The 23825-nt window shown below is 44.4% G+C and overlaps 1 protein-coding gene across 9 annotated transcripts; it reads right to left on the bottom strand.

Annotated features, from left to right (window-relative positions):
• Positions 1–1174: 1174 nt before the first annotated feature.
• Positions 1175–23378, bottom strand: ADNP (activity dependent neuroprotector homeobox). 9 transcript variants are annotated; one of them, XM_015881855.3, is made up of 8 exons: positions 23238–23378; positions 19061–19178; positions 15405–15563; positions 14035–14080; positions 12607–12913; positions 7372–7484; positions 6561–6653; positions 1175–5376 (listed from the first exon to the last, which is right to left on the bottom strand). In XM_015881855.3, the coding sequence occupies exons 4-8, from the start codon at positions 14071–14073 to the stop codon at positions 2245–2247; spliced, it is 3684 nt and encodes a 1227-aa protein (XP_015737341.2). In that variant the 5' UTR covers positions 14074–14080; positions 15405–15563; positions 19061–19178; positions 23238–23378; the 3' UTR covers positions 1175–2244. The 9 variants fall into 9 exon arrangements, with proteins under 9 accessions (XP_015737341.2, XP_015737343.2, XP_015737346.2 ...); XM_015881857.3 differs by having other exon boundaries at positions 15405–15560; XM_015881860.3 differs by lacking the exon at positions 14035–14080.
• Between the last annotated feature and the right edge of the window lie 447 nt (positions 23379–23825).

Genomic DNA, 23825 nt, shown 5'->3' with positions numbered 1-23825 from the left:
CCCTTAAAGCTTTTGTTGCACAATGGTGTCTTGTATCTAGAAGCAATGTGTACGCTAATCACCCACTTCCTTCTCAGGAGTTAAGCCTTTACATTTCAGACAATGCTTCAGATGAAAAAACACTTTGCTTCAATTCAGGTAAACTGGCTAAAGGAAATTCTTTAGCTGAGGGCTCTTTCTGTTCTATTCTGGCCAGACCTGGGACACAAACTGCTTGCTCAGAATTGATTTAAGAGGTCGGAGTGAGCTGGCTGCTCTGCAAGCACGAATCAGCTGCAGAACAGAACACACACATAGTTTGGAATTTGGATTGTTCGTTCTACCAGTAGAAAGTAGTGTTTACACTTACCTGAAATGGCTCGGGGTTAACCCTCCTCACGATCTCTGTGAATTCTGCTGCGTAGTATGTTGAAGAACAGAACCATTTCCTCCTTAATAACATTAATGAAGATTTCACATGTAAATTTAGTCCTTGTAAAGCATCAAAAAGTAAATATTTAGGTATTTTATTAGATGTCTACCTAAGTCAAGCTCATTGCTCTAAGTATAATTTGGTTTTCATCACAATTAGACGCTGTCAGTAAATGTCTCAGTGATGTTTTGGTTCAATGGCTGTCCTGTACTGCACACCTGCAGAAATGCAGGACTGATCAGACCAAACCAATCATTCATTTCAACACGTTTTTGTGGGTTTTTCAGTATTTACTTTTTCAACCCCCTGCCATCCCCCTAAAGGCTGTAGCCTGCAAGGCGCGCACACTCCATGTCTAAATGATGTTCCCATACCTTCCCTATCCCTCGCCCTCAACAGGCAGCATTTCAGAAGCACAGTTCTAAGAAACATTTCAATATGTGCAAGTGATCTTTGTTGGCGTAACTGTAAAGGAATGAAATACACAAGTAAGTGATGGGCTGTTTCTATGGACAAAGCTCACTACAACTTTATAAATAAACTACCATTCTAGAATGCTAAATAGTCAAGAGAAATTCAAGGTGAGTTTAGTACAATTTCTCCATGTCACTGAAGAGATCAGTCTATTCAGTAATAAAATACTGTACATTCGTGCCCCAGCAGCGCTGTGCAGCATCTTTAGGAACCAACCAAACAGAAAACGCCAAGCAAAAAAACCCCACAAAATTTAGCAAGGTGGGACTGCCCGTAATAAAGCAGATATTTACAGTAAGCACAATACAGCAATTTATTTAGATGTTTAAATGAAGAATACAAAGGGAAATAAAGATCACAAAATTATACATACTACAACAGTGTGTCATATATTAGATGGTATAAATGAATGCAACACCTTGTTGGTGTTAACTAAAGATAAAACTAAATATCCAAAACACAGCACTTCTGTTTTAAGTGTGCTGCTTCAACACAATACACTTTTATACAGATCTAAAAGGTGTCAAAATTAGTAGCTGCAAACTTGTTTCTTGCATGTGACTTTTCATCTTTAGCTTAAAAGATTTCAGAAAATGGCTCTGAAATACGTTTGTCATCTGTTGTAATGTCAAGGATATTCAGAACAAGAAAATTCTATAATACAATAAGAGTCCAGATATATTTTTTTAATGGTGCTGGCCTCTGTTTTTGAGATTGTACAAGGTTATGTGCAAAAACTAAGTTTGTCAAAATTCATACTATAGCAGTTTCAAGCTTTTGCTAAGTAAACTAAATACAGCATTTATTACACAGCAGGGCAACACTAAAAAAGAGAAACAAATCTATGATGGGTACACAAGAACAATTTCATAAGCTTCACTTGAATAGGTCTAAAAGACTGTACAAATATACATTTCAACTATTCAGAATGATACATGAAAAAAATCAATTTCCCCATAGTCTACTATACACGCTGAACTGGTAGCTTGTATGTTGGCCCTACACACTACCATGTGAAAAAGGGTAATGTTTAAAAAGACATACAACTGAACATGTACAAGAGTGAAATAAATGTTGAAAATGCAGATAAAATAAACCTCTGCTTTTCTCTGTGTGCATTCTTGAGCCACCAGCTTATCTGTTTTCACATTAAATTACTGTGCTCATCCCAGCAAGTACTCTCAAGCAAGGTCAGCCAACAGCATCCTTAAACAACCACTGGGGTAACACCACTCACCGTGACCTAGCACTTGGAAGGCAGTACCAGTCAGAATTGAAGCTTAGCAGTCATACAGAAATGGAAGTGTGTAGACAGTTGCAGACTGGATCATTTTACTGACACTTCTGAATCGAGGAGCTTATGCTTGCTGACTGCTCAGCTCCACGCCGGATAAGCTGCTGTGCATTGGTTCTGCTACCCCATCAGTCACATTGTCAAAATGATCTCCATCCTCACTGTCAATTGTGCTATTCTGCCATTCCATCTGCTGATTTGACAAGCTCTCCTCAATCTCTGATGCATTTTTCCATTGCGACTGGTCCTTAGCCCAGAACTCTTCTACTTTTCCATAGGAACGATTCTTCCACTTTGACTGCTCTTCATCACTCTCAGATCCACCTCCTTTTGTCTCGGCAGTCGGTTTACTGCTACCAGCATCTTCACTTTGTGAGGATTCATCTGTCCACACTTCTGGCTTTACTTCTGATGTGTTATCTTCAAAATCAGAAACCTGCTGAGAACCAGGCCCACTTTCAGACTGTGAAGCTCCATCTTTCCATTCAGCAGCATCATCTTGATCATCCTGATAACCTTCACTATCTGAAACATCACCAGCCAGTTTTGTCTGCTCTTCGGCAGAAATAATCTCTTCATATTTAGAGCTCTCTTCTTGTTTCTGATCAGACTTTTCTGGAGGTGGTGAAGTATTTTCTTCAATGATCTCCTTGGATATGCCATCCTCTGGGTTCTCTGCTACGCTACCAGGAGACGCTTTCTCACCAATGTCAGAAATATGTGGACCAAACGGACTACTGCTTTCATTGTATTCCTCTTCTATATTCTCATAGCTGTCTGATGAACTTTCATTGTCTTTTTCTATGTTTATTTTTTTATCAACAGTCTTACTAACATTAACTCTGGAATTCTTTTCGTCGTGGTTTTCAAACAACCATTCAGCATCAAAATCCATCTCATGTTTAACTTTGTTCAATTCTTTCATATTGAAACCAAGCAGCACACCAGGTTTGTATTTTTCACAATCTCTAACACATTTTTTCCTTTTGTTGCTGAAGTGGGATGCAATATCAGATTTCCATAGCCACAAACTGGCAGCCAGCTTCTCTATCTCTCTCCTAGTTGGATATGGTTGCTTGTTGAAATATTTTGTGAGAAACGTTTTCCTGGCTTCATAGGAATCATCTTCATGACCCTTGGGGTCCAACGCTAGAACTACCGGTTCCTCAGGCTTCTCCTCAAAGGCAGAGGGGGAGTCGTCATCATCCATTTTCCTTCTCTTCATCAGAGAGAATTCCATGTGTTCATAAGTACGTTTTACAGGCGCTACACCTGCAGACTGACTGAGCCGAGATGACGACGTACCTTTGTCCTGGCCATTCTGAGTCTTCCCAACACCTCTGCAGTGAACAAGGTGCAACGTTATAGTTGAAGCAGTCATGTTACTGGTATACACACCAAGGCAATGAATGCATTTGTAGGTTAGCTTCTTCTCAACTGGATGAACCGTCTGAATAACTTGATGCCTCTCCCGTAGATGATGTGCAAGTGCATCAGAGATGGGTCCTTTTAGGATTGAAAAGCACAGAGGACAGAGAGTTTTCCCCACATCTTTCTTGTAGGGAACTGCTGCTTGTGGAGAACTTTTCACAGGTACATCAGACTTCTCCTGGATTTTCGGCTGTGGTTTTGGAGGAACTGGAGGGGTGTTCTGAGCATGGTAAGCTACAGATTCAGCAGGAGCATCTCTCAGGTTGTAGGTCGTTACAAGAAGGTGTATGTTTGTGAGACTGCCCTGCTGCAGCGTCAAATCAAATGTTAAAGTGGAATCAGTTTTAGGTCCCATTTCTTCATCAACGTGAACCATTCGCATATGAGCAGCCATCTTTTCAACATCATTGAAGGTTGAGCGGCAATACGGACAAGACAAACCATGTATTAACATATGATTAAGCAATGTATCAGTGGGTAAATAGCGATTACAGTATAGACATTTGCTAGTAAAATTGTGTATTTTCATTATATAGTTAGCTACTGCAGGCACCTTTTCGGCCTTGTGCTCCTTTTCAAAGTGGACGCTATACACATTTTCAGGAAACAGCTCATTACAGATTGTACAGATTTTCCACTTTTGTGTGGATGATGTGTTGACAGAAGAAGGACCTGTAGCAGCTACAGGAGATTTTGAGCCAGACTGACCTAACACTCTCGAAGCTGCCTGTGACTGAGATAACGATGTTTGTTTCAACTGAGCTGATGACAAAGAAGTTGAATTGGCAGACTGAAGAGAGTATCTTGCTGAGGCCTGAGATCTCTGTTCACCAAGAGTATAAGGCCTTCCATTTCCACTCGAAAACTTCATTGTTTGAGACTGCTGTGGAATAGAAACTGGTGCATTACCACTTAAGCTCAGCCTTCCCCCTGGCTGACCAACATAACTTGGTGGCACTGATTTGACTCCGTAATTGTTTTGCTGTAAGTGAACATTTGACATCATATTTACTCCTGCAGAATTTAACGTAGGCTTTGGTATAGTGAGTCTGTTCATCATCTGCTGTGATGAAAGAGATCGAACGCTCCCAGGGGAAAGGGGACCCATCCTCTGAGGGAGTCCCATAGGCTTTTTGTCCTGTGGTTTTGGAGCTATTAGCATCAAAGGTTTAGATCTTGGAACCACTACATTAGTGTGACCTATCATCGCTGTCACTTGATACCCTATACGTTCATGGTCTTCAATAACATGCTGTACTAAAGCTTCATATGATTTCGGCATAAAAAGGCATCGTTTGCAGTGAATACTACCCTCCTCCCGGGTACTGGAACTTAATGGAACGGCACCATTGAGTGACTTTTCACCTCCCTTTGCTACGTAAGGAGCAGCTACATGCTGAAAATGTTCCCTGTAAATGTGCTTTCTAACAATTTCATACAGCGGATCTCGGTAAGTGCACTTCTTACAGTAATAAACAGCTTGTTCTACACTGTCAGCCTGCTTAGGTTTAAGGCTATCATGCTTGTTTTTATCTTTAAAAGTGCTGATGCCTCCACTTGGTGTACTGGCATTTGGAGCATGAAATATTTTAATGTGCGTTTCCAAAGTCTTTTTGTCCGCATTGAAAGTACAGTATGGACAATTAAGGAGAATCCGATTTTCAAAGTCTTCGCTATGGACATTCCGGAAGTGGCTTTTGTACGCTGAAAAGAACTTCGAGGAAAATGGACATGCACTGCAGCAAAAGGGCTTTGTCCGATAGTCCTTAAAACAAAGAACACAGCACAAACTGAGTATGGAAAAGCAGGTTTTGGAAAAAGACTACCCCTGAACTTCTCTGAACAACCCAAGTCTCAAGACCCACTGCAACAACCTCAAACCTTTACACCAATTTATTCTCTGCAATTCCTGGCCTACAGATGAAGCCCCATGTTTACCATCCAAACACACACAAGGTGATGACAGACAATTTAAAAGGTCCCTCAAGAGTCTGGCTGTGCCCTCAGCATTCAAGGATAAAACATAAACATTTCTTCCACCAGCCAACAGAAGCTGCATTCCCTGCAGCTAAGCATGCAAACGGTCACCATTATCTCATTATATTGGAAAACAAAAGCATGACCGCTGGTGTAGAATGAGACTGCATCCAGAAGACAGGAGTTATTTCCCTTTGCTAATCCCAAACATTCATACAGATAGCTAACACTTCACATCCATTCTGTTTAAAAGTCTTAATCAGTAACAAACTCTAAGATAAAGAATGCTGTTCTGAAGTTTGTATCGAGACTTTTCACCTTCTCACTGCCCTGTAAATGCTGGTATTAGTCTATGATGGTAGAGGCTACTCCAATCCATACCCTGATACACTGTCTTAACACATTTAATTAGTAAACTCAAATTACTGTAATAGAAACATTCCCTCCTTCCACTTCCATCTCTTGATGACTAAACATCTAAGAAGTAAAACTGCCAGCATCACTTCACCCTCTGTACAGAGCTATGTACGCCTAAGCCAAAACCTCAGATTATGAGACTCCTGACGTGGCACACAGCTACAGCTGTGGAGACAGCAGCTGTTCTATCTGTTCATTTAGAGTTTTTCTAAAACTATGCTAACAGAAAAGGTAACAAAATTACCACAAACTACAGAATTGGTGAAGACAGATGAAACTGTGCTAAGCTTGAGAACAGATGAACTGTTGGTATGGAGCTGACAAAGGATATGATATTCTGAGCAGCCATTTCTCCAATATTTTGCTATCAGTACTCAGTGAAATAAAAACTGAGATTATTGCTCCTAAAATAATAAATCCTTTTTTCTGTCCCTTGAAGCAAAGACAGTCGATCAGTGGGTAAAATCACAGGAAAAGCTCTTGGCACGTTTGTGAAATGCCCCTTAATATGAACAATCTTCAGAATGTGCTGGAACAACATAAACCGTTACCAACCTGATTTTTTGTAAGCGATGGGTCCCACAATCCTACATCTTCCCACGTAGTGTTTTTCAAATAAAAGTCATTAGGTTCAAACTGCTTAAAATCCTGGAAAGGGGAAGATGAGAAGAGAGTACGGACAATCAAAACCCAGACCAACTGCTCCCTTAAGCAACTCTTGTAAGCATTCATGCAGTCCTCTCACTCACATGCTGCTGGCAAACAGCAGAGAGCATTAATTAAAGAAATCTGTGTACTGAAGTGCGTTACTTGGAGGTGTACACAAATACCTTTTCCTTCTAGGAACTAACACAGGTATGTAAGTAGTTTGTTAAACTGATGGCCCACGAGATCAGCCTGTACCACAACTACCTCTAGATTTATTTTAAGCGTCCAGTTAGCGAATGCTGTCCTTTGGAGCCCAACCCAAAGGGCAACCTATCTTCAACATCAACATACATCAAGTCAGTCATAAATAGCCTGAGGTCTATCTTGTCTCCACTGGACTTTCCCAGAAGTGCCTGTAGCACATTTTAGCTCAAGTTACTAATTAAATCACACTTTGTATGAAACAACAAAACAGTGCAGAGGTAGCAATGCCTGAACAGCAAAGCTCAAATGGAATCCCAGAGTCACTCTCAGAAGCTGCTGAGAACAGCAGTGAGGTGTGGGATCAGGGTATGGGAGATTCCAGAAACATCCTTCAAAACTTAATGGAAGAATTCAACGTTTCACTAAGCAGGAAAAAAAAAGGAACTGAAGCCTCACATTTCCACTAACGTTTGAGCCTTTCAGCTCTGAAGCACCTGAGAGGCGCCATACTTACTTCTATGTGTTCTTTACAGTATTCCAAACCAATGTCACTAAGTATTTTTTTCACAGTTTTCCGGGCCTTTCTTAAACTGCCAAGGTTGTTGACAGGAAGTTGGAACATAGTTTCTATTGAAAAACAAAGTAAGAGAAGAGGTTTAAGTCACTCGTGCTTTGTCCAATGAAGAGCTGCATTTCATTATTAGTAATTTTCTCTTATTTTCCCCATAACTAAACGTCTAAATCTGTAAGATACGTGAATTCTCAGATCCTACTGTTAGCACTCGTGTTCCTTCCACGAGCCAATAAGTGGCTTTATTTCACATACACAGCAGTTCTCAGTCTGCATGCTGCTACCTTTACACTGAGCACTTCCTGAGCTACAGAACCATCATCAGCTCAGCTGCAAACCAGCAGAAACGCAGGAGTCTTTTGACAATACGCGCTGCTCCTGGAAGAGGCCGGGGAGCCCGCAATGAACAGAAAGGCTCTTCCTCAAAGCAGAGTGATCTTGTTCACTAGGCCTTAATACTGCACTGTCTGTTGCATAAAAATATCTCAGAAGATAACAGCTGCATTTCTATCACTGATATTCCTGTGAACTAATTCGTGCTTTGTTAGAACACGACATTTTTTTATTCTTGTCAACTAATTAATCACTGCAGGGCCAGAGAACACCTACATCAGCTAAGAATGGGCTTCTTGGATGGAAAAGTCTGGAATTCAGAATGAGCTGAAGCTTAAAACCATTGAATAGTTCAGTCAGAAAAACAAAAACCTCTTGTCATGAGATGAAGAGCGGCCTCTGAGCTGCAAAGAACTTACTACAGAATTTTTTCAAGTACAAAGGATGCAGGTTGTGACCACAATAACCAACTGCTCCCGATCAAACACAGCCCTGCTATATCTGCCCTGTCCTACACGGTTCTGTGTACACACCAGGCTTTTAATGTTCATTCTCCCAACAACCTTTACTAGGTAATGCTGTAATGCAGTCACTAACGACTTGCTATTCCATGACTGCCGCCAGAACTGCTTACTGTCAGAAACAGAACTGACACAAACCCACCAGCTTCACAGTCAACAAGTGCTGTGTGTCACTAAGCTCTCATCTCCTCCAATTCAATTAATTTAGAAACAGCTCTTGACTAAGAGTAGCAAACTGATCACCATGATTAGGACTGATTTCTAATTTGTAGTCATGGTATGAAGAAGAAACAATACTAATTTTATATAAGGGTCTACAGTAAAATTTTCAGACATAGAAAACCAACCCCTACTGCTGAACACTGTGGTGTGTGTGAGCCAGGCACCAGCACCCATCACCGGGAGGAAATACAGCTGCATGAAACACTGTACATAAAAACTAGGAAACCAAAGCGCTGACTTAGTCTACAAATCTCAGGTCTCCAAATTACTCAGTTAAATTATGTGCAGCAGTGACATTGCTTAGAGACATCACACAAAGTCACTAATGATAGTAATTAAAAAAAATCATATAGGCCAGGAAACAATTACTTCAACGTTATGTATTAATTTCCTCCAAGTCAGATTTATTATAAGAATTGAGTATAAGCACAGTGTATTTATCTGACCTAAATTCCAAATGCAGGTACACTGATGTTTGTGACTATACGGGCATTTCAGCAAACATTCCTCTCTACTCTCAATTAAAAGGACTGGAATTAGGAAAAAAACCCAGTAATTTAGTTAAAGTGCAAAGCAGTCGCTTTCTGTGTTACCTGGAACCTTTCATTTCAGATAAACTCAAACCACTCTACGAATACAAAGAACTGGATTAGCATTCCTGTGAAATACTTCACACCTAGAGTCGCTTATCAGCCTGGTAACTCATTTGGAGATAAGAACCCTAACCCAGCTATGAAGAGCACTTCCACAGGTATCCTCTGCTTCTCAGAGATGGCACAGATTAAACAGATCACTACAGAAAATTACACTCTTACCAGTTACTGCCTCTAAAGACACTGAATGCAAAGCCATGAACTGCTGTTTCTTCATGCTGTGTTCATTCCTATCTGTACACCTTTATAATGGAGCATCTTATCTGCCATTACAAAAACTATCCAGGCCTAATACATTCTCCCTCATGATGCAAGAGTGGATGTTGTCATTTGGGTAATTAGACTGATCCACAGCATCCTTTCAGGACACTACTCACTCCTGGCCAAAGTCACTTTTTCATCCTCACGAAGGACTCGGAAACAAGGCCTGAATCTGAATCTTTAACGTCCTGGTAGTTTCAATAACTGACAAGGAAAAACCAGTTACTTCATCAAAAACAGCATCCGAGTTCATGGCTCCATTATCAGCTGTTCTGAGAATGTTCATTTTATTCCCCTGCTCTTTCTTCTCTCACAAAAACCATTTCTAAAGGCACACGCTGAACAGAATTAAGAAAAACACTTAATGTGCATGAAATGTTATAGGTCTGTATTGTGTACTAGGCTTTGCCCATCCTTGCAGCTGTGCTGTGGTTATTCAGCTTTACTCTGTAAGCACCTCTGGACAAAGGCTATTTCCCAGCAAAGTAAAAATAATACAATTATGACAAAGTATAAATGCATAAATGGTGAAAAAGCTTTTGAGAATAACATTGGATATTTACATTGCAAGCATTTGTATTAAGAAATGATTGTATTAAACAACCACATCTAAAGTCCAGAAAGAGTAACTTCTGTGCACTTCAGACATTACAACATTACAATTAGTTGAGCTACTTCCACAAGCAGAACTAAAATTTCCTTAAGGAAACAATGTTAAGACAGCAGTTTTGCTTCTATTGTAAATACATCTAATATAACTCAAAAGTTGAACCTATTCCATTTTACACCAGAAGACGTAAGTGGTAACTGAAAATACTTAACAGAGCTGAGAATCAGCAAGGCCAGTTCTGTACAGTGTAAGTGCAACACTGTAATGTGATGGAAAACACAGCTCTGACAGCAGGTAGCAGAGTTCCAATCAAGTTAATACAGGTTTACTTTCCTTAGAATATATATATTTTAACACTCAAGAACCTTCATTTAATAAAAGCTCCTGTTGCTGTAGTTCCCTGTGCAAGTACAAGAAACTGTGAACGTGGCCAAGAAATTAATCTTGGCTCCATTAATTTACTTTCTCTCAATGCAACTCAATACGAATTGCTGTCGATGTAGGACATTATTTCTGCATGCTTTCAGTAGCTTCTTTCTAATTACCTGCACACGCAAAAAATACAAGAAACAGCATCGTCAGCTTTTGTGCAGGACATGAATGAACGCTTCACAACGAGTTACAAATCCAAGGAGAAAACAGCCTCGTAGCTGCCTTCTGGGATAACCCTAAATCTTAACATCAACTGTAGAAACATTAGTGCTCAAAAGCCATGTTAAAGCTTCTAGCAAGCTGTGCCATTTCCTCCATAGCCCAAATCCTCACTTGAGGAATCAATCTGCTTGTGAAGAGACCAGATTTTTCCTTGAGACAAAACAAGAGCCAGCTCCTAAGAAATCATCAACATCTTCCTATCACAACACATCATGCCACTGGATTTATCAGATCTTCACATCTGAAAACTGAAGATCAACCTTCACAGCAAAAGGATTTTTCTCTCTATTTCAATGTTCTGAGCTTGTCAGCCATAACTGGTGAAAGAAACTAACAGAAGAGGAAAGAAAATCCAACCTGAAACACTCATAGGAGCAGGATGTGAGCAACCCTCAGGAGAAACAAAAGCAAACAGGGAGAACAGACCCATTACTAGTGGAAACTGCTGCTTAGCTTAGAAACTTAATAGTGCACCATTACCAAGATAGAGGAGATCAGGACTTGTGCTCAATTATGGCACAACTGAAAGAAACACAAGAATTCCAGCATGGAAGTTGCACAGCACAGCCACAGACAGTTCATACAATCCAAATTCCAGGTTTTTGTTTTGTTTCCTTTTTGAGTTTAGTACTCAGATAAACTTGAAGCAACTTCCATCAGCAAACTGCATCTTCACCAATCTGCTACTTTTACTAATGCTTCAAATTCCAAACAGAAAGAACTGTGGCCATCAGTTTAAAAACATCCAGAACATTGAACAGGTAACAGCAGATGTTAAGACTGCTCCACTTCTGCCAACTTCACTGAGAACATCATGGCCAACCTCCTGGCACGTGGCTGCAGAGCTCAGCAGATCAGTGCTATTCTGAGTCGGGAGATCCATCAGCCGGATGAAGGCAGCTTCCTTCTCTACCTACAGCCTTCAACAAACATTCCAAATAAGCCTCAGCCTTTTTTCATTGTTTGTTTTTGGACAAAATGATTTGAATTGTTTAATAGGCTTTACTTGATGACTGACATTTGCTACCGTTATACCAAGCAGCAAATATAATGACTTATTATTGCCAGTCCTGTTAGTAAAATGGTGACTTTCATACACAAGCAGTTTATAGACCTGAAGAAATAATATAGGAGAAACACCTGCAGAGAAAAGAACTAAGAGAGCACCACTGGACTAGTCTCGGTTTTCTTATCTTATGCCTAACTACGCCACGAGGAAACCCTCGCACAACCAGCACACACACCACTGCTGCCAACCCTTAGCATTGAACTGAGGGAGGTGTTTGCATCTAACAACACTGATAAAAGCATCGCTATGAAATGGCAAATAAAAAAAAGAAGGTGTGGAATCCCTGAAAAGTGCAAACAAAAGCTGGTCCCTGCTGCACAAAAAATAATCCACAGGTGTGTAAGGACAATGATCTCCTGGGCACATTATTATAAATACAAATAAAGCACCAGTTTTACCTTCAGTGAGCATGTTTGCTTGACCCTTCATGTCCTAATGCTGTCATTTAATCATACCATGAAGACTGAGAAAACCTGAACTTTATGGTGATCTGAAACACAGTGTTACCAACTGCGCTGTGCAGGACAGTACTGTGAGCAAGCGTGCAAGACAGACAACTTCAAAAGCAATATTTAAACTCTATCCCATTCTAACTTTGAGTTTATATACATCTGTATATGTCAATCCTGTCATAGTAATTAGCTCTGCAAGGCCTATAGTTCATTAAACAGATAATTCTGAAACTGAATGACAGTAACATTTTTAGTTTTTGCACATACTTATAAAATGAAACTGTTCTTACTCTCTTTTCCCCTCTCCCCAGTATTATCCCTCTGCTGCTTCAAAAGGTCCATCCTTTTGTTGCTCTTTTCCCCTTGCCTCCTCATCCTTTCTTTGCTGGTTCTTGGTCCTTACCTCGCTCATTTTCCCTCTTCTCATCTTCCCTGCGCCAATTCATAGCGTCCACATTCTTTCGTCGATCTCTCTCATCCTGTCTCCACCGCTTCTTGATATCTTTGTCCTTAACTTGCTCATTTTCTCTCCTCTTCTCATCATCCCTGTGCCATTTTATCGTTTCTGCATTTTTCTGTGGGTCCACGCTTCTTTTGAGATAGTCTTGTCGCCTCCTCCTCTTTTTTAACATATCTCTTTCCCTGGCACGAGCCTGCTTTTCTTTCTGGGAAAGAAAAGCTTTACGGGGCATCATGAGCTGCTGCTGTACCTGTAATAATATTGTATTCCATGGAATAATGTACTATGACATGCACTCGCTCAGGCACAACAACTCTCATTTGGAGCTGAGTATTTCAAAGCCAGGATAATTTACTGCTTCTCTTCTTTCCTCTATAAGTCTCTGCTAGCTCTGTAGTAAATAGTGCTAGGGAAACTGCTACATTCAGCTCTGGGCACGATACCTCACTGGCACCTCAGCAGCTGGTGCACATTCAGCACAGAAAAGTTAAGCCCCAGCAATCCTGGGCTGAAGCAGGATGCTTCCTGTCCCCTCCCTCTTACAGCTCCTCGCACAGAGTTTTTAGCAGCCACTTGGCACTGCAGCATCCAATTGAGAGAACAGGCTGACGGTGAAAGAAACCTGGTAATGTTCAAGCCTTATTCCCTTACTGGAGATCTACTGTTAATGAAGCTTAAAGGTACTTATTTCTCTTTTCAGATCTCCATCTATATAAAATTGGGTTAAAAGTGGCACACAATCTTGGCTGGGAGGAGCGAGAGGCCAGCAGGAGACAAGCCACGAGCTGAAAAACTACACAAGCTTTGTTTCCTTGGGAAACCTGGCCAAAACATTTAACTGCAGTTAATGAAATAAGTCCTGACTCATCTACTCAAACTTTCTCTACGTGTGTCAAGTCTTGTTATTCACAAGAACTGAGGAACAAAGAATGTACCTATTTACTTGAAGTTTCTGCCAAAAACATGCCTGACGAGTTTTTGTTTTCTTAAGGTGTCAGTTAAGACTGCCTTTAACAAATCACTTTATTTTGGTCATTTCTCCATAGTCATCCAACACATCCACATCGTTAAATGTTAACATCTGCAATTCTGACATTATGGAAAACAAAACAGACCACAGAAAGAATTTATACTACTACTACTATTCTTTAAAGACTCTTCCATGCACATTGACCAACATTTCAGTAGTATCCCACACTGCAGTTGTGGCCCAGGTTTGTTTGTTTTTGGTTTCTGAATTTGTTTAGAAGAGAGTTTTGCAGAGGAATCTAATCAAAATGAGAACTGCAGAAAGGACAAAGTTACTAGATTAGAAAACTTAAACAAAGCCTAAAAGAAAATGAAACAAATGTACTTTTAAAATTTAGCTACCTTATGGAAAGCACTTGTTCCCAGCATGCAATACTCCATCTTTTTCCTACAGAAAAAGCAATGTTTCAAACCCTTATTCTAAGATCCTGCTCCCTTTCCCTGGGTAATATATCCTCCTCCCCTCCCTCCCACCCACCCACCCCCAAACACTAAAGCCCACTATTCTAGTCCATAGACTTTGTTAGAGATATATCAGGATCCCACCATTTTTATTCTAATAACTCAAACTCTCTTTTCTTAATATCCATGCTACCAAAAGGGAAGGGCTGTAGCAGGGAGAAACACAGCAGAAAAAACACACATGCAGTTTGGTAACAAGTTAGTGCACAAAATTCAGACTGTACTAAACCCTACTTCATTACAAAGTACAGGATACCCCTCTACTCGACAGCCTGTTTTTAAGTATCAAGAAGTATTTTGTATTAATAATTATTATTAACATTGTCATTAACATCAGAAAGCACTGAGAATCCAAAATGAACATCAGTGCAGTCTTCCCAACTTTGAAATAGCTTTAACTTCTCTTATCAGCTGTGTGCCGGTACCACATCACTGTTGTTTACTATAGCAAGCTAAACTTTTCTTATCTACCTTATCTTCGGTTTTATCAGTAACTTCATTTTATTCATGATAACATGAATAAACTTTAAATTCAGTCACGGCTTCATGCAAATAACTTCCGCCCCACACCCCTCCAAGCAAGGTTTGACATTTACAATTTGCCATTAAAAACAACCCTTTGGGGACATAATTGTTGCATTTTCTTTCATTTGTTTGTGGTTCTTTTCCCTGCTTTAGGCTTTAGTTTTCTGTTGTTTTTAACTATGATATTCCTCCCTTCCCTCCCATTATATTCCACTACGATCAACCGACTTCACAGACAAATGATAGAAAATACCTCAGAAACAGTTTTAGTTAACCTTCTAGAATTAAGCATTTAAAATGAGATTCAGATAAAAAATAGCACATTTCAAGGAGCAACTTAAAGGGACAGTCACCTTGAACTCAGCGCGGCTCTCACTCCCATGCCACATCTCACAGGTTTCTCCCCGCTTCGCTTCAGCTCTTGTGGCAGTTCCCACAGCCAGAACTGCCTTTCACTTTTGCCCCCATTGGTTTATTAAGGCCAACCAAACGACAGGGGAAATCTTTCAACCAGGAACCCACTGAAGTGAAGCTGCCAGAGCGGCTGAGCTCAAAGCCCCCGGGCCCACAATTCCTCTGGAGTTCAAGTTGGTGTACCTTTAAGTTCAAAATGCTCACGTCAGAAGCAAACAGAGCTATCTTTACCGCTATTTTTTGCCCATACCTCTCCAAACAACAATCTTAACTCTACCCAATCTACTCAGTATATATTACGAGGCATTTACCTCCAAAATTAATGGTGCTTGGGCGTCTCAGACTCATTGGACAAGTTTCATGCAAAAGCCTTCAAAAACAATTCTCCTTCCAGAACGCCCACGTCAGCGATTATATTACACCTACTGTGCGAGGCCAAAGCCCGGACAGAGAAGAAGGGTCATATCCTGCTGTACAAAACAAAGCGTTAAAGGTGAGAATAAGAAACGTCATAAGGGCAATCTTACATTTATAACGTACATTTCATTGTGAAGGACTCGTTATAAACCACGCATACGGTACCTGTACTGACACGGAGCTACTGCGGGTGCACTCAATGGGCTTTCAGCCCATTTCTCTACGTGACATTACCTGAGGAACAGTTCAGTACTCAGAGTTCAATCAAGTTATGAGTTGGAAATCCAGCAGGATACTGTGACAAATGCTCCTATTCACACCTCATGGAACCTTTTGACTTTAGCACCAGCTGCTCCTGTTGCACACACACACTGACAGCAGCACTGCCTCACAGCTGATTTTTCCCAGAGGGTTCCCATATCAACACAGTTCCACCTTAAATTACAAGACTGTGGGAAACAAGCAGGTGATGCTGCTGCCAGCTCTGACCCCAGCGAGACATCTTCCCTGGGAAGGATTCAGAGGAAAGTCTGAGTTCTGTGGTGGCTCATGGGACGATGTGTAACAGCAGCCTCAGTGCTGTTCCTCTGGGAAGGCCTGACACCTATTCAGCTCACATCTACAGGACCTGACCATTCCAAGGCAGCTGAGCAGGGAGGAGCGACAGGCGGGATGCAGGACAGGGAATGGTGAGCAAACCAAAATACCAGGTCAGATATACCAGGGAGCAGTTGAGAGAACTACAGGCTACCAAAAGCTGCCACGAGAAGATAAATGCTGCAGCTGAACAGCCGTCCTCCTCCTCAACCACTGGCTCACAATCAGCATTTCAGTTCTCATTTTCTGCGGGACTCCTCCTTATTTTAGCATTTCTGGCCTACTTTTCATAGGGGCCGTGCACCCGCATCTCCTGTTAACGAGATTTACAATTTAACGGCACATCTGAAATGCCGGATAACTAAGGGCTCATCTTCAAGTCAGCTGTAATCCTAGGACAGAGGCTGTTCTGTCACAGCACAGGATTTGCTCTCAAAGCTGTAATTTGAACATAGAGCACCTCCACATCCCTGTCAGCTCAACCACCTCCAGCACCTTCTGCCCACCTAACATGATGGTCTACAGATACCGTCTGTCCCAGCACCTCTCAGCTCCAACTCCAACACAGTGAGCGCAGTGCTGTGCTGGACTACCCAGCAGGTCAGCAAGCACATGCCTCCAACTCCTCTGATCTGTGCCTGTATCCAAAACAGGACTGGGCACTGGAAAGATGTGAAGTTTACAGAGAGCCCAAATCAAACAAACCCTCTTTAAAATTCTATCATGGTGTTTCAAAGCAATGATAACTGAAACTGAAGGGAATTAATGAGCATGTTTCAGTATCTGGTCAATGCACTGCGAGACCCCGGGACAACAAACCCCGACTCCCCTCACAGTCAAACAGTTTAATTCTTCAGCGTCACTCAGTCAAGAAAACTAACAGAAGATTTTAAAACCAATTCAGGGATTAAGTCGGTGTCAAAGAAAAAGGACAGTCTGCACCACTTTTCTGGAAATCAGGTTTTAGAACAACTTCAGCCCTATGCAAATGTTCCTTCAGGAGAGAAAACATCCTGAAATGAAGTACTAACATAAAAACCGACCACAGTGGAAGTTTCTTTGGAAGAAACCCTCTGGCTAATAACTCCAACGTCCTGTTTCTGTGATTACACGCCATCCCCAGCAGCAGTTTACAGAGATGTTTTCTCTTTTCTTTTTGAGTTTATTGTTAGCACCAGTCACCAACCTGAGAACTCCAACCTCCATCACAGAGGAAAGCCTCCTGTGGAGGATGGCTGCAGTGGGACTCCCAGGGAGGCCGAGTTTCTCCGTTCATCTCTTTCCTTTGTTAAAGGTTAAGAAAACCTCCTGCAGCCCCGCACACACAGATCCTCCTCAGTCATTCACACACTTCTCATTCTTGCTTGATTTCTGGAATTTTCCACTGGTGCCAGAAGCTCCATCTGGTGGGTGTGTACACTCACTGCATAACTAACAGGGAATTAACTATTTCCTTAGCAATTTCTGCATAGCAGTAGAAATTTGTGCATTGTGTCATTTCTCTGCTGCAATGTAAAATACAAGACAGACAGACTGACTGCTCTAGGAACCACAACTCCTTTTTCCTTCGTGAACAACCTGTTACCTTGCGCTCTACTGAGAATTTCTACTCGAACTTATTTTGATGGCACAGGTTGATGGTTGTTAACAATAAGCGTTAGCTGACTCTGAATGCCTTCTAAAGAAACAGCCTTTGAAAACACACACACACAAAAGCAATTCTGGCAATCTCTGCTGCATTCTCAAAAAGCTTTAAGTGGCATCCATTCTAATGTGGCATCCATTCTGTAGGGCAAACTTCAGCATACAGGTAATTTTTAATTAGAGGCTCCAGCAGCTCAAGAATTAGGCTTCCCCACCTACTGCCATCTCAGATTATATCTTTTGTTGCTGTTCACAGTCCTCCAATATAAACATTTTATATGCATTCATATACGTGTAATGAAATAAATATGTAGTATGCGTGCTCAGTACAACAGCCTTATTAGTTTAGGGCTATTTCTTACAGATGTGTGTGAATGGCACTAAAGCCTGCCTGCCTTACAGCAATGTGAAATTGAGACTGCAGGTCACTGAAGCACGAAGGATATTATTTGCCTACACCATGATATCCACACTCCAGAAGGAAGGGAAAAAAGTCCACATGAATATGCTTTACTAGTTTAGAACATGATCTTTGTGTGGACTGTAGCTAAGCATGAACAATCCCATACAATGATTTTGGAAACAGAAGCGTGTTTCATTCAGATTTTCAATCTAAAGCTCAAAAAAAAAATAAATAAATCATAATACGAGTCCCTGTAAAATGTTCAAAAATAAAGCAAGTGAACGAGATACAGGTACCTTATGATTGGATTACACTGACTGTACAAATACAATCAGGAATTACAAATGTTAGTAGTCTTATCTTCTATCGTGCTTTCCTGACACCACCACTGTGTCAGCAACCACAGCACAGAACTGATTGAGTGGCAGAGCAGCCCAATTCAGCCAGAGCTCTTCCTGCTCCGCAGTGCTGCTGCTTACACAAGTGAAGCAGTAGGAATCGTGGCTGATACCACCCCTTGCAGAGGCAGCACACAGATATATTTAAACCACTGCTGAAACTGCATCCCTTACTGTGCCCTACTGCAGAATGCATTGCTTGCATGCTGGTGGAAGTGGCAGAACAACAAAACAAAAGAGAGCATACAAACACTTCCCAAGCTCATCTAAAACCCTGCCAAAACATGTTTTCTCAGGCGGCAGATAGGTTGGATACTGCAAGGATCTCACCACCCGTCTGGCACGTAAGTATGTAACATGTAAAAACAGTCTGTGCAGTACGCTGATGCTAACTGTTCTTCCTTTGCCTCGCCGCTTCACACACTATATACAAATACCGGTATTACATGATGGGGTAAAATTTGTGAACAACAGCTTAAAATCAGTCTTACCGCTCCATGTTTCTTACCTCATTCCCTTTCTAAGCATAGCTCCCAAGTGCTCCAGTCCCTGACTACATTCCAGCGTTAATCCACCTCTGCTACTGCTGTCTTCCGTCTGACTCGGGAACCTTCGATATTCAATGGCTTCATAGCAGCAGCAATGAGGAAACAAAAGAAAACAGAAGGTCAGAAACATCATGAACTTTTTTTAGGGACAAAAAGAAAAAGCTTTTTAAGACAAATATTTTGCTGACTTGGGTTTCAGGAGATGTTTTGCCCCCCATACTGTTGCTGCTATGAATCTGCATCACTAACAATCCCTTTGGCCCAGATGCACCACAAGCAGAACGATGAGATTCAGAGGCACATCAGCAATCAATACACAGAAGAGGTAAAGGGGCGAAGGAAAGAATGGCTGAGGTGTGGAGCAGGGAAAAGGAGCCGGGGGCAGGGAAGGAACAAGAGCTGCTGACTGCAGGCTGGAGAGCAGGTCTGCCCTACACACGGGGACAGGGCAGGTCACCAGCATCGCTCTGGTGGCCGGGCTGTTTGCAGTGACTCAAATTCTATTTCCTGCGAATTGTTTAACTTCTTAAAAATGGATTTTAAATAGAACGTTTTTCCACCTGATCGGGTTATCCAACAACCTGCGGGTGTGATGCAGTCACAGACAATCGCACAGGTGTAGGACCCAACCACAAGAACCAGTTCTTGGTCAGCCATCTTTAATACCATCTTTAATACAAACAAACAAGAAAACCCGGCCCTCCAAGGACATAAAGAGCAGTGAGCACAAAGTGATTCCCTACAGAAAGAACTTAGTCCACTCTTATTTAAAGCCATCAGCCACCGTAACACCTTCAGAAGCATCCTGTGTTACCGTGCAGTAAGAATGAGATGCTACATTCAAGGCCCATTTTCTCTTTCAACAGCAGCTCTCAAGAACAAGTATTTTCTCCTTTGGAGGCACAGGGCCCTGGGGTAGGTAAATATAAGCCGGGCCCTCCTGGAAAATATCCACATCTAGAACACGAGCTTCGTTCTTGAACTGGATCCTGAGGGCCCCAAACAAACAGGCCAAGGGCTTCCCCAAAACACATCAAAACAAACCTTCCACATACACACAAAACCCCTCCTGTCTGTATATATGCACATATATACTTCCACTACATTATCATAATTAGGACTCTTTTTTTGTTTTCTTCTAATGCACACAGACATTTCTATCCCCTGACTGTCACACCAACGCTGTCTGTTCTCACCTCCACAGCTCACACTCCCTCACACTGTCAGGAGCACACACTTGTACCGACATATTCATGTGAGCAGGTCTGCGTCCATGTTAACAGCTGTAATGTGGAATAATGCTCACAAAAATTCTATCTGGCACAAAGAAACAAAGAGGAGCCCATCCTAACCATCCAAATGGCACAACGCTGCTTTAGCTGCAGCTGCTGCACTTCTAGGAGAGCAACACATCAGCATTTCAAAGAGCAAAATGGAAAAACAACGGCAAACACAGAGGAACCGCAATGCAAACCGGGCTGCACCCACAGACACAGCACGGCCCTGCAGGGGACACAGCAGAGACAGCAGCCCTGCTCAGTGCATCCCTCCCACTGCCTGCATCCACTGCATCTGCCCTCACCTGGCACTGTTCTGTCCACCCTCAATGTGCAGATTCTGCATCTCAAAAGAACTCCAAACACCAAACAACAATAAGCTCCCAGTTCTGTAAGGTCACTAGTTCTCATCCAGCTCTCGGTGGTACCTGCAGCCACCCCACCCCACAGGCAGTACCCACACACACTGCCCATTCTCCAACCTTACCATCTGTGGTGACACCTCCCAGACCAGCTGCCATTGTAACGGCACGTTATGAAGAACATGTTTGGACTGTATGACTTTTGGCTGCCAACATGAGTCCAATATTGTTGTGTATTGCAGGAATGCCACACGAAACTTCAATATTTACTTCTATCATTTACTGTTTTTACGGAGCAGGAAAGCTGTGCTGTACAGTCACCTATCGCCCCTCCTGCAGCGTGACAGCACAGCTCTCACCTCAGGCACTAACGGAGCACAGCACTGCCCTGGGAACGCATGTGGCATCTCCTTCATTTGAACAGCAAGTGCAGAAACCGCGGAGCTCACCATTAAGCACCCAACCAACACGACTTTATAGCACTGCCAAACCATTTCCATGCCTAATTACAGTGCTGCTGTAACACACCACGGTAACACACAGCAACCCTGACAGCGCTACTGGGCACCTGCTGACAACTGCTGACTCCCATCCCGCACAGAGGGAAGCTCCGTTACCTGCCCCATCCCAGAGGATGCTGGAGCTGGCAGCCCTGCAGCACGGCCCTGCCGTGCACACACACCCCAACCTGCTGAGGGACCGGGGCCATTCTAAGAGCCCGTCCTGTGTGACCTCACACGGCGACTCTCACTGTGCAGTTCCACACAGCACTGCCCCATTCAGAACAGTGACCCAACAGGGGTTACTCCCATCTGAACCCAGGCACCGCTTCAACTCACAGGTAACGATTTGTTTCCTAAGGAGGGAACACTGAAGATGTGTCAGTGCGCACTGACCCCACTGAGCTGTACCCAGACATTTCATCACCAAAAAGTCCTCGTCTTCTTTAAAAAGAAGTTCCTTGAGAAGAAATAGCATTTATTGTAACGAAGGGCAGTTCACTACCAAGACAACACAAACATCCAGCTCGGCGCTACTTGGGAGAACAAAGTGTTGGCTGCACTTCAAAAAAGACACGACTGTTCTGAGTGGAGTTTACATAGGAATGAACCCGAAACATCTTCAGCAGCAGCTGGTACAGCCAGCGACCCCCAGCGCCGCACAGCACAACATAACACAGCATAGCACAGCACAACATAGCACATTACTGCTGGGAGATCTCAATGTACAGCAGTGCTGGTACCAGAACACGGCTCAGCAGGTGACAAAGGAGCCGAGAAACGCTCCCGCTATAAACCAACCATCTCTGCTTTGAGCAGGACGGTCCATGTCTGTCCCATGGAGGCCGGCAGTAAGCACAGCTGCACGGCCCACAGCTGGACGGGCTCCGGGAGAGATCCTGCAGCTCTGCACCGCTCTGCCACACTGACAGCTGGGGATCGCGCCTCTGCTACCCAACATGCAGCTCTGAGCGCCAAATGGGGCCAGAAAACAGCAGTGACAACACCTGGAAACAGGCAGTCAAAGCTGTGGCCAGGAGCAGCAGCTCTGCTACAAGGAATCCCGCACATCCACCGACCGGCTCCAACAAACAAAGAGCATCGCGATGGCAACGGCCGCGTCCCGCAGCACCCGCAGCGCACAACTCCGGCCGGCTACAGCCGCACTGAGCACAGCGCACTAAACACACCGCGCTCAGCTGCTCCCGGGACCGCCAGCAGCGCCGGACCCCGCGCTCCATCCATCCATCCGTCCATCCCATCCATCCGTCCGTCCCGCACACCCGGCCGTGCTCTGCCCCCCGTCCCTCCATCCCCATCCCCGTCCCGTTCCTGCGGGCAGCGCGTCGCCCCGCACCGTGCGGTGACACCCCGGGGCCGCATCGCGTCCGCCCGTCGGTCCCTCCCGCTCCGCAGCGCTGCCCGGCGCGGCTCGCGCCCCCTGCTGCCGCCCGCACTCATCTCCCGGGCGGGTTGCGGTGCATTTCGGGTGGGGGCTGGTATTTTTCTGCACGGCATCAAGCGGGAGAGACAGCGCGGGTGTGAATGAGGCGGGAGGGAGAGAGGGATGGGGGGAAAGGAAAGGAACCAAAGGGACGAAATCACACCGCGATGGCTGCGGAACGAGCCGCCGTCCCGGCCGGGCTGCACGGCCCCGCTGCCGCCTTTGTCTGAGCGGCGGAACGAGCGCGGGGCCGCTCCCCATCCCGAACCGCCGCCACGTTCGGCCCGGCCCGGTTCCGTCCCGCATCGCCCGGGAGCGGCGGCACCGCGCACACACACACACACACACACACACACGGCGGCGGAGCGGTGTGTGCGTCCAACGGAGCGATGGAACGGGAACGGACCGCAACGATCCGCCGCGCTGCGGATTCCGAGCTACATCCCCGCCCGAAGCGGGGCCGGGACGGACACACACGGACACACGACGGGGGTTGTGGGGTCGGTGGTCGCTGAGGGCGGGGGCCGCCCGGTCCGGTCGCGGCGCACACGTACCTGAGCTGAGCGCGGCCGGTCGCTGTGGGGGCGGCGCTGTCCCGCTTGTCCCGCTCGGGGCGCGGAGCCGCCTCCCCCCGGTACCGGCCGGTCCCCGCGGGCGGAGCGGAGCGTTGCGGTGCAGCCGGCGGCGGCGGGGGAGACAAAGGGGCGGGAGGCGGCGGGGGAGGAGCGGGCGGTGTGCGGGAACGGGCACCACGGGCGGCGCTGCGGGGGGGGGCGGCGGCGCCGGGTTCGGTCCCGGGGCGGGGGGTGCGGGAACGCGGGGCCGGGGGGGGGGGGGCGCCGTGCAGACAATACGGCCGGGTCCGTCCTGCCCAGAACCTGCCCTGGCCAAGATGGCGGCCGAGAAAGAGCGGAAGTGACGCGAGGCTCTCATTAGCATACGGGACTCATTGTCCGGCGGGAGGGGACGGGGCCGCGAACCGGGGCGGGGGGGAACCGAGACATAACGGGGCACCGCCGGTACATCCCGCATCACATCCACATCACAGCACGCATCACCGCCACGAGGGACGAGCTGCAACCGCCGTGCGGAGCCAACGCGGCACCGGGGAACCGGTTGGGAGCGGGAGGGGGAGGTTGGGG

The sequence above is a fragment of the Coturnix japonica genome, chromosome 19 (assembly GCF_054131305.1).
Source record: "Coturnix japonica strain WE chromosome 19, WE-NBRP24, whole genome shotgun sequence".
Classification (NCBI taxonomy): Eukaryota; Metazoa; Chordata; class Aves; order Galliformes; family Phasianidae; genus Coturnix; species Coturnix japonica.
This window is presented reverse-complemented; position numbering and strand designations above follow the sequence as displayed.

What these genes read in the sequence shown, in the direction of transcription:
- ADNP (XM_015881855.3), bottom strand. Translation starts at nt 14,073, where the DNA reads ATGGAGTATTGCATGCTGGGAACAAGTGCTTTCCATAAG. An exon ending in GAAGAGGGAAAATGAGCGAG is followed by an intron (nt 7,485 to 12,606) that starts GTAAGGACCAAG and finishes GTTTTTCAATAG; the next exon opens with AAACTATGTTCCAACTTCCT. An exon ending in ACTGTAAAGAACACATAGAA is followed by an intron (nt 6,654 to 7,371) that starts GTAAGTATGGCG and finishes TCCCCTTTCCAG; the next exon opens with GATTTTAAGCAGTTTGAACC.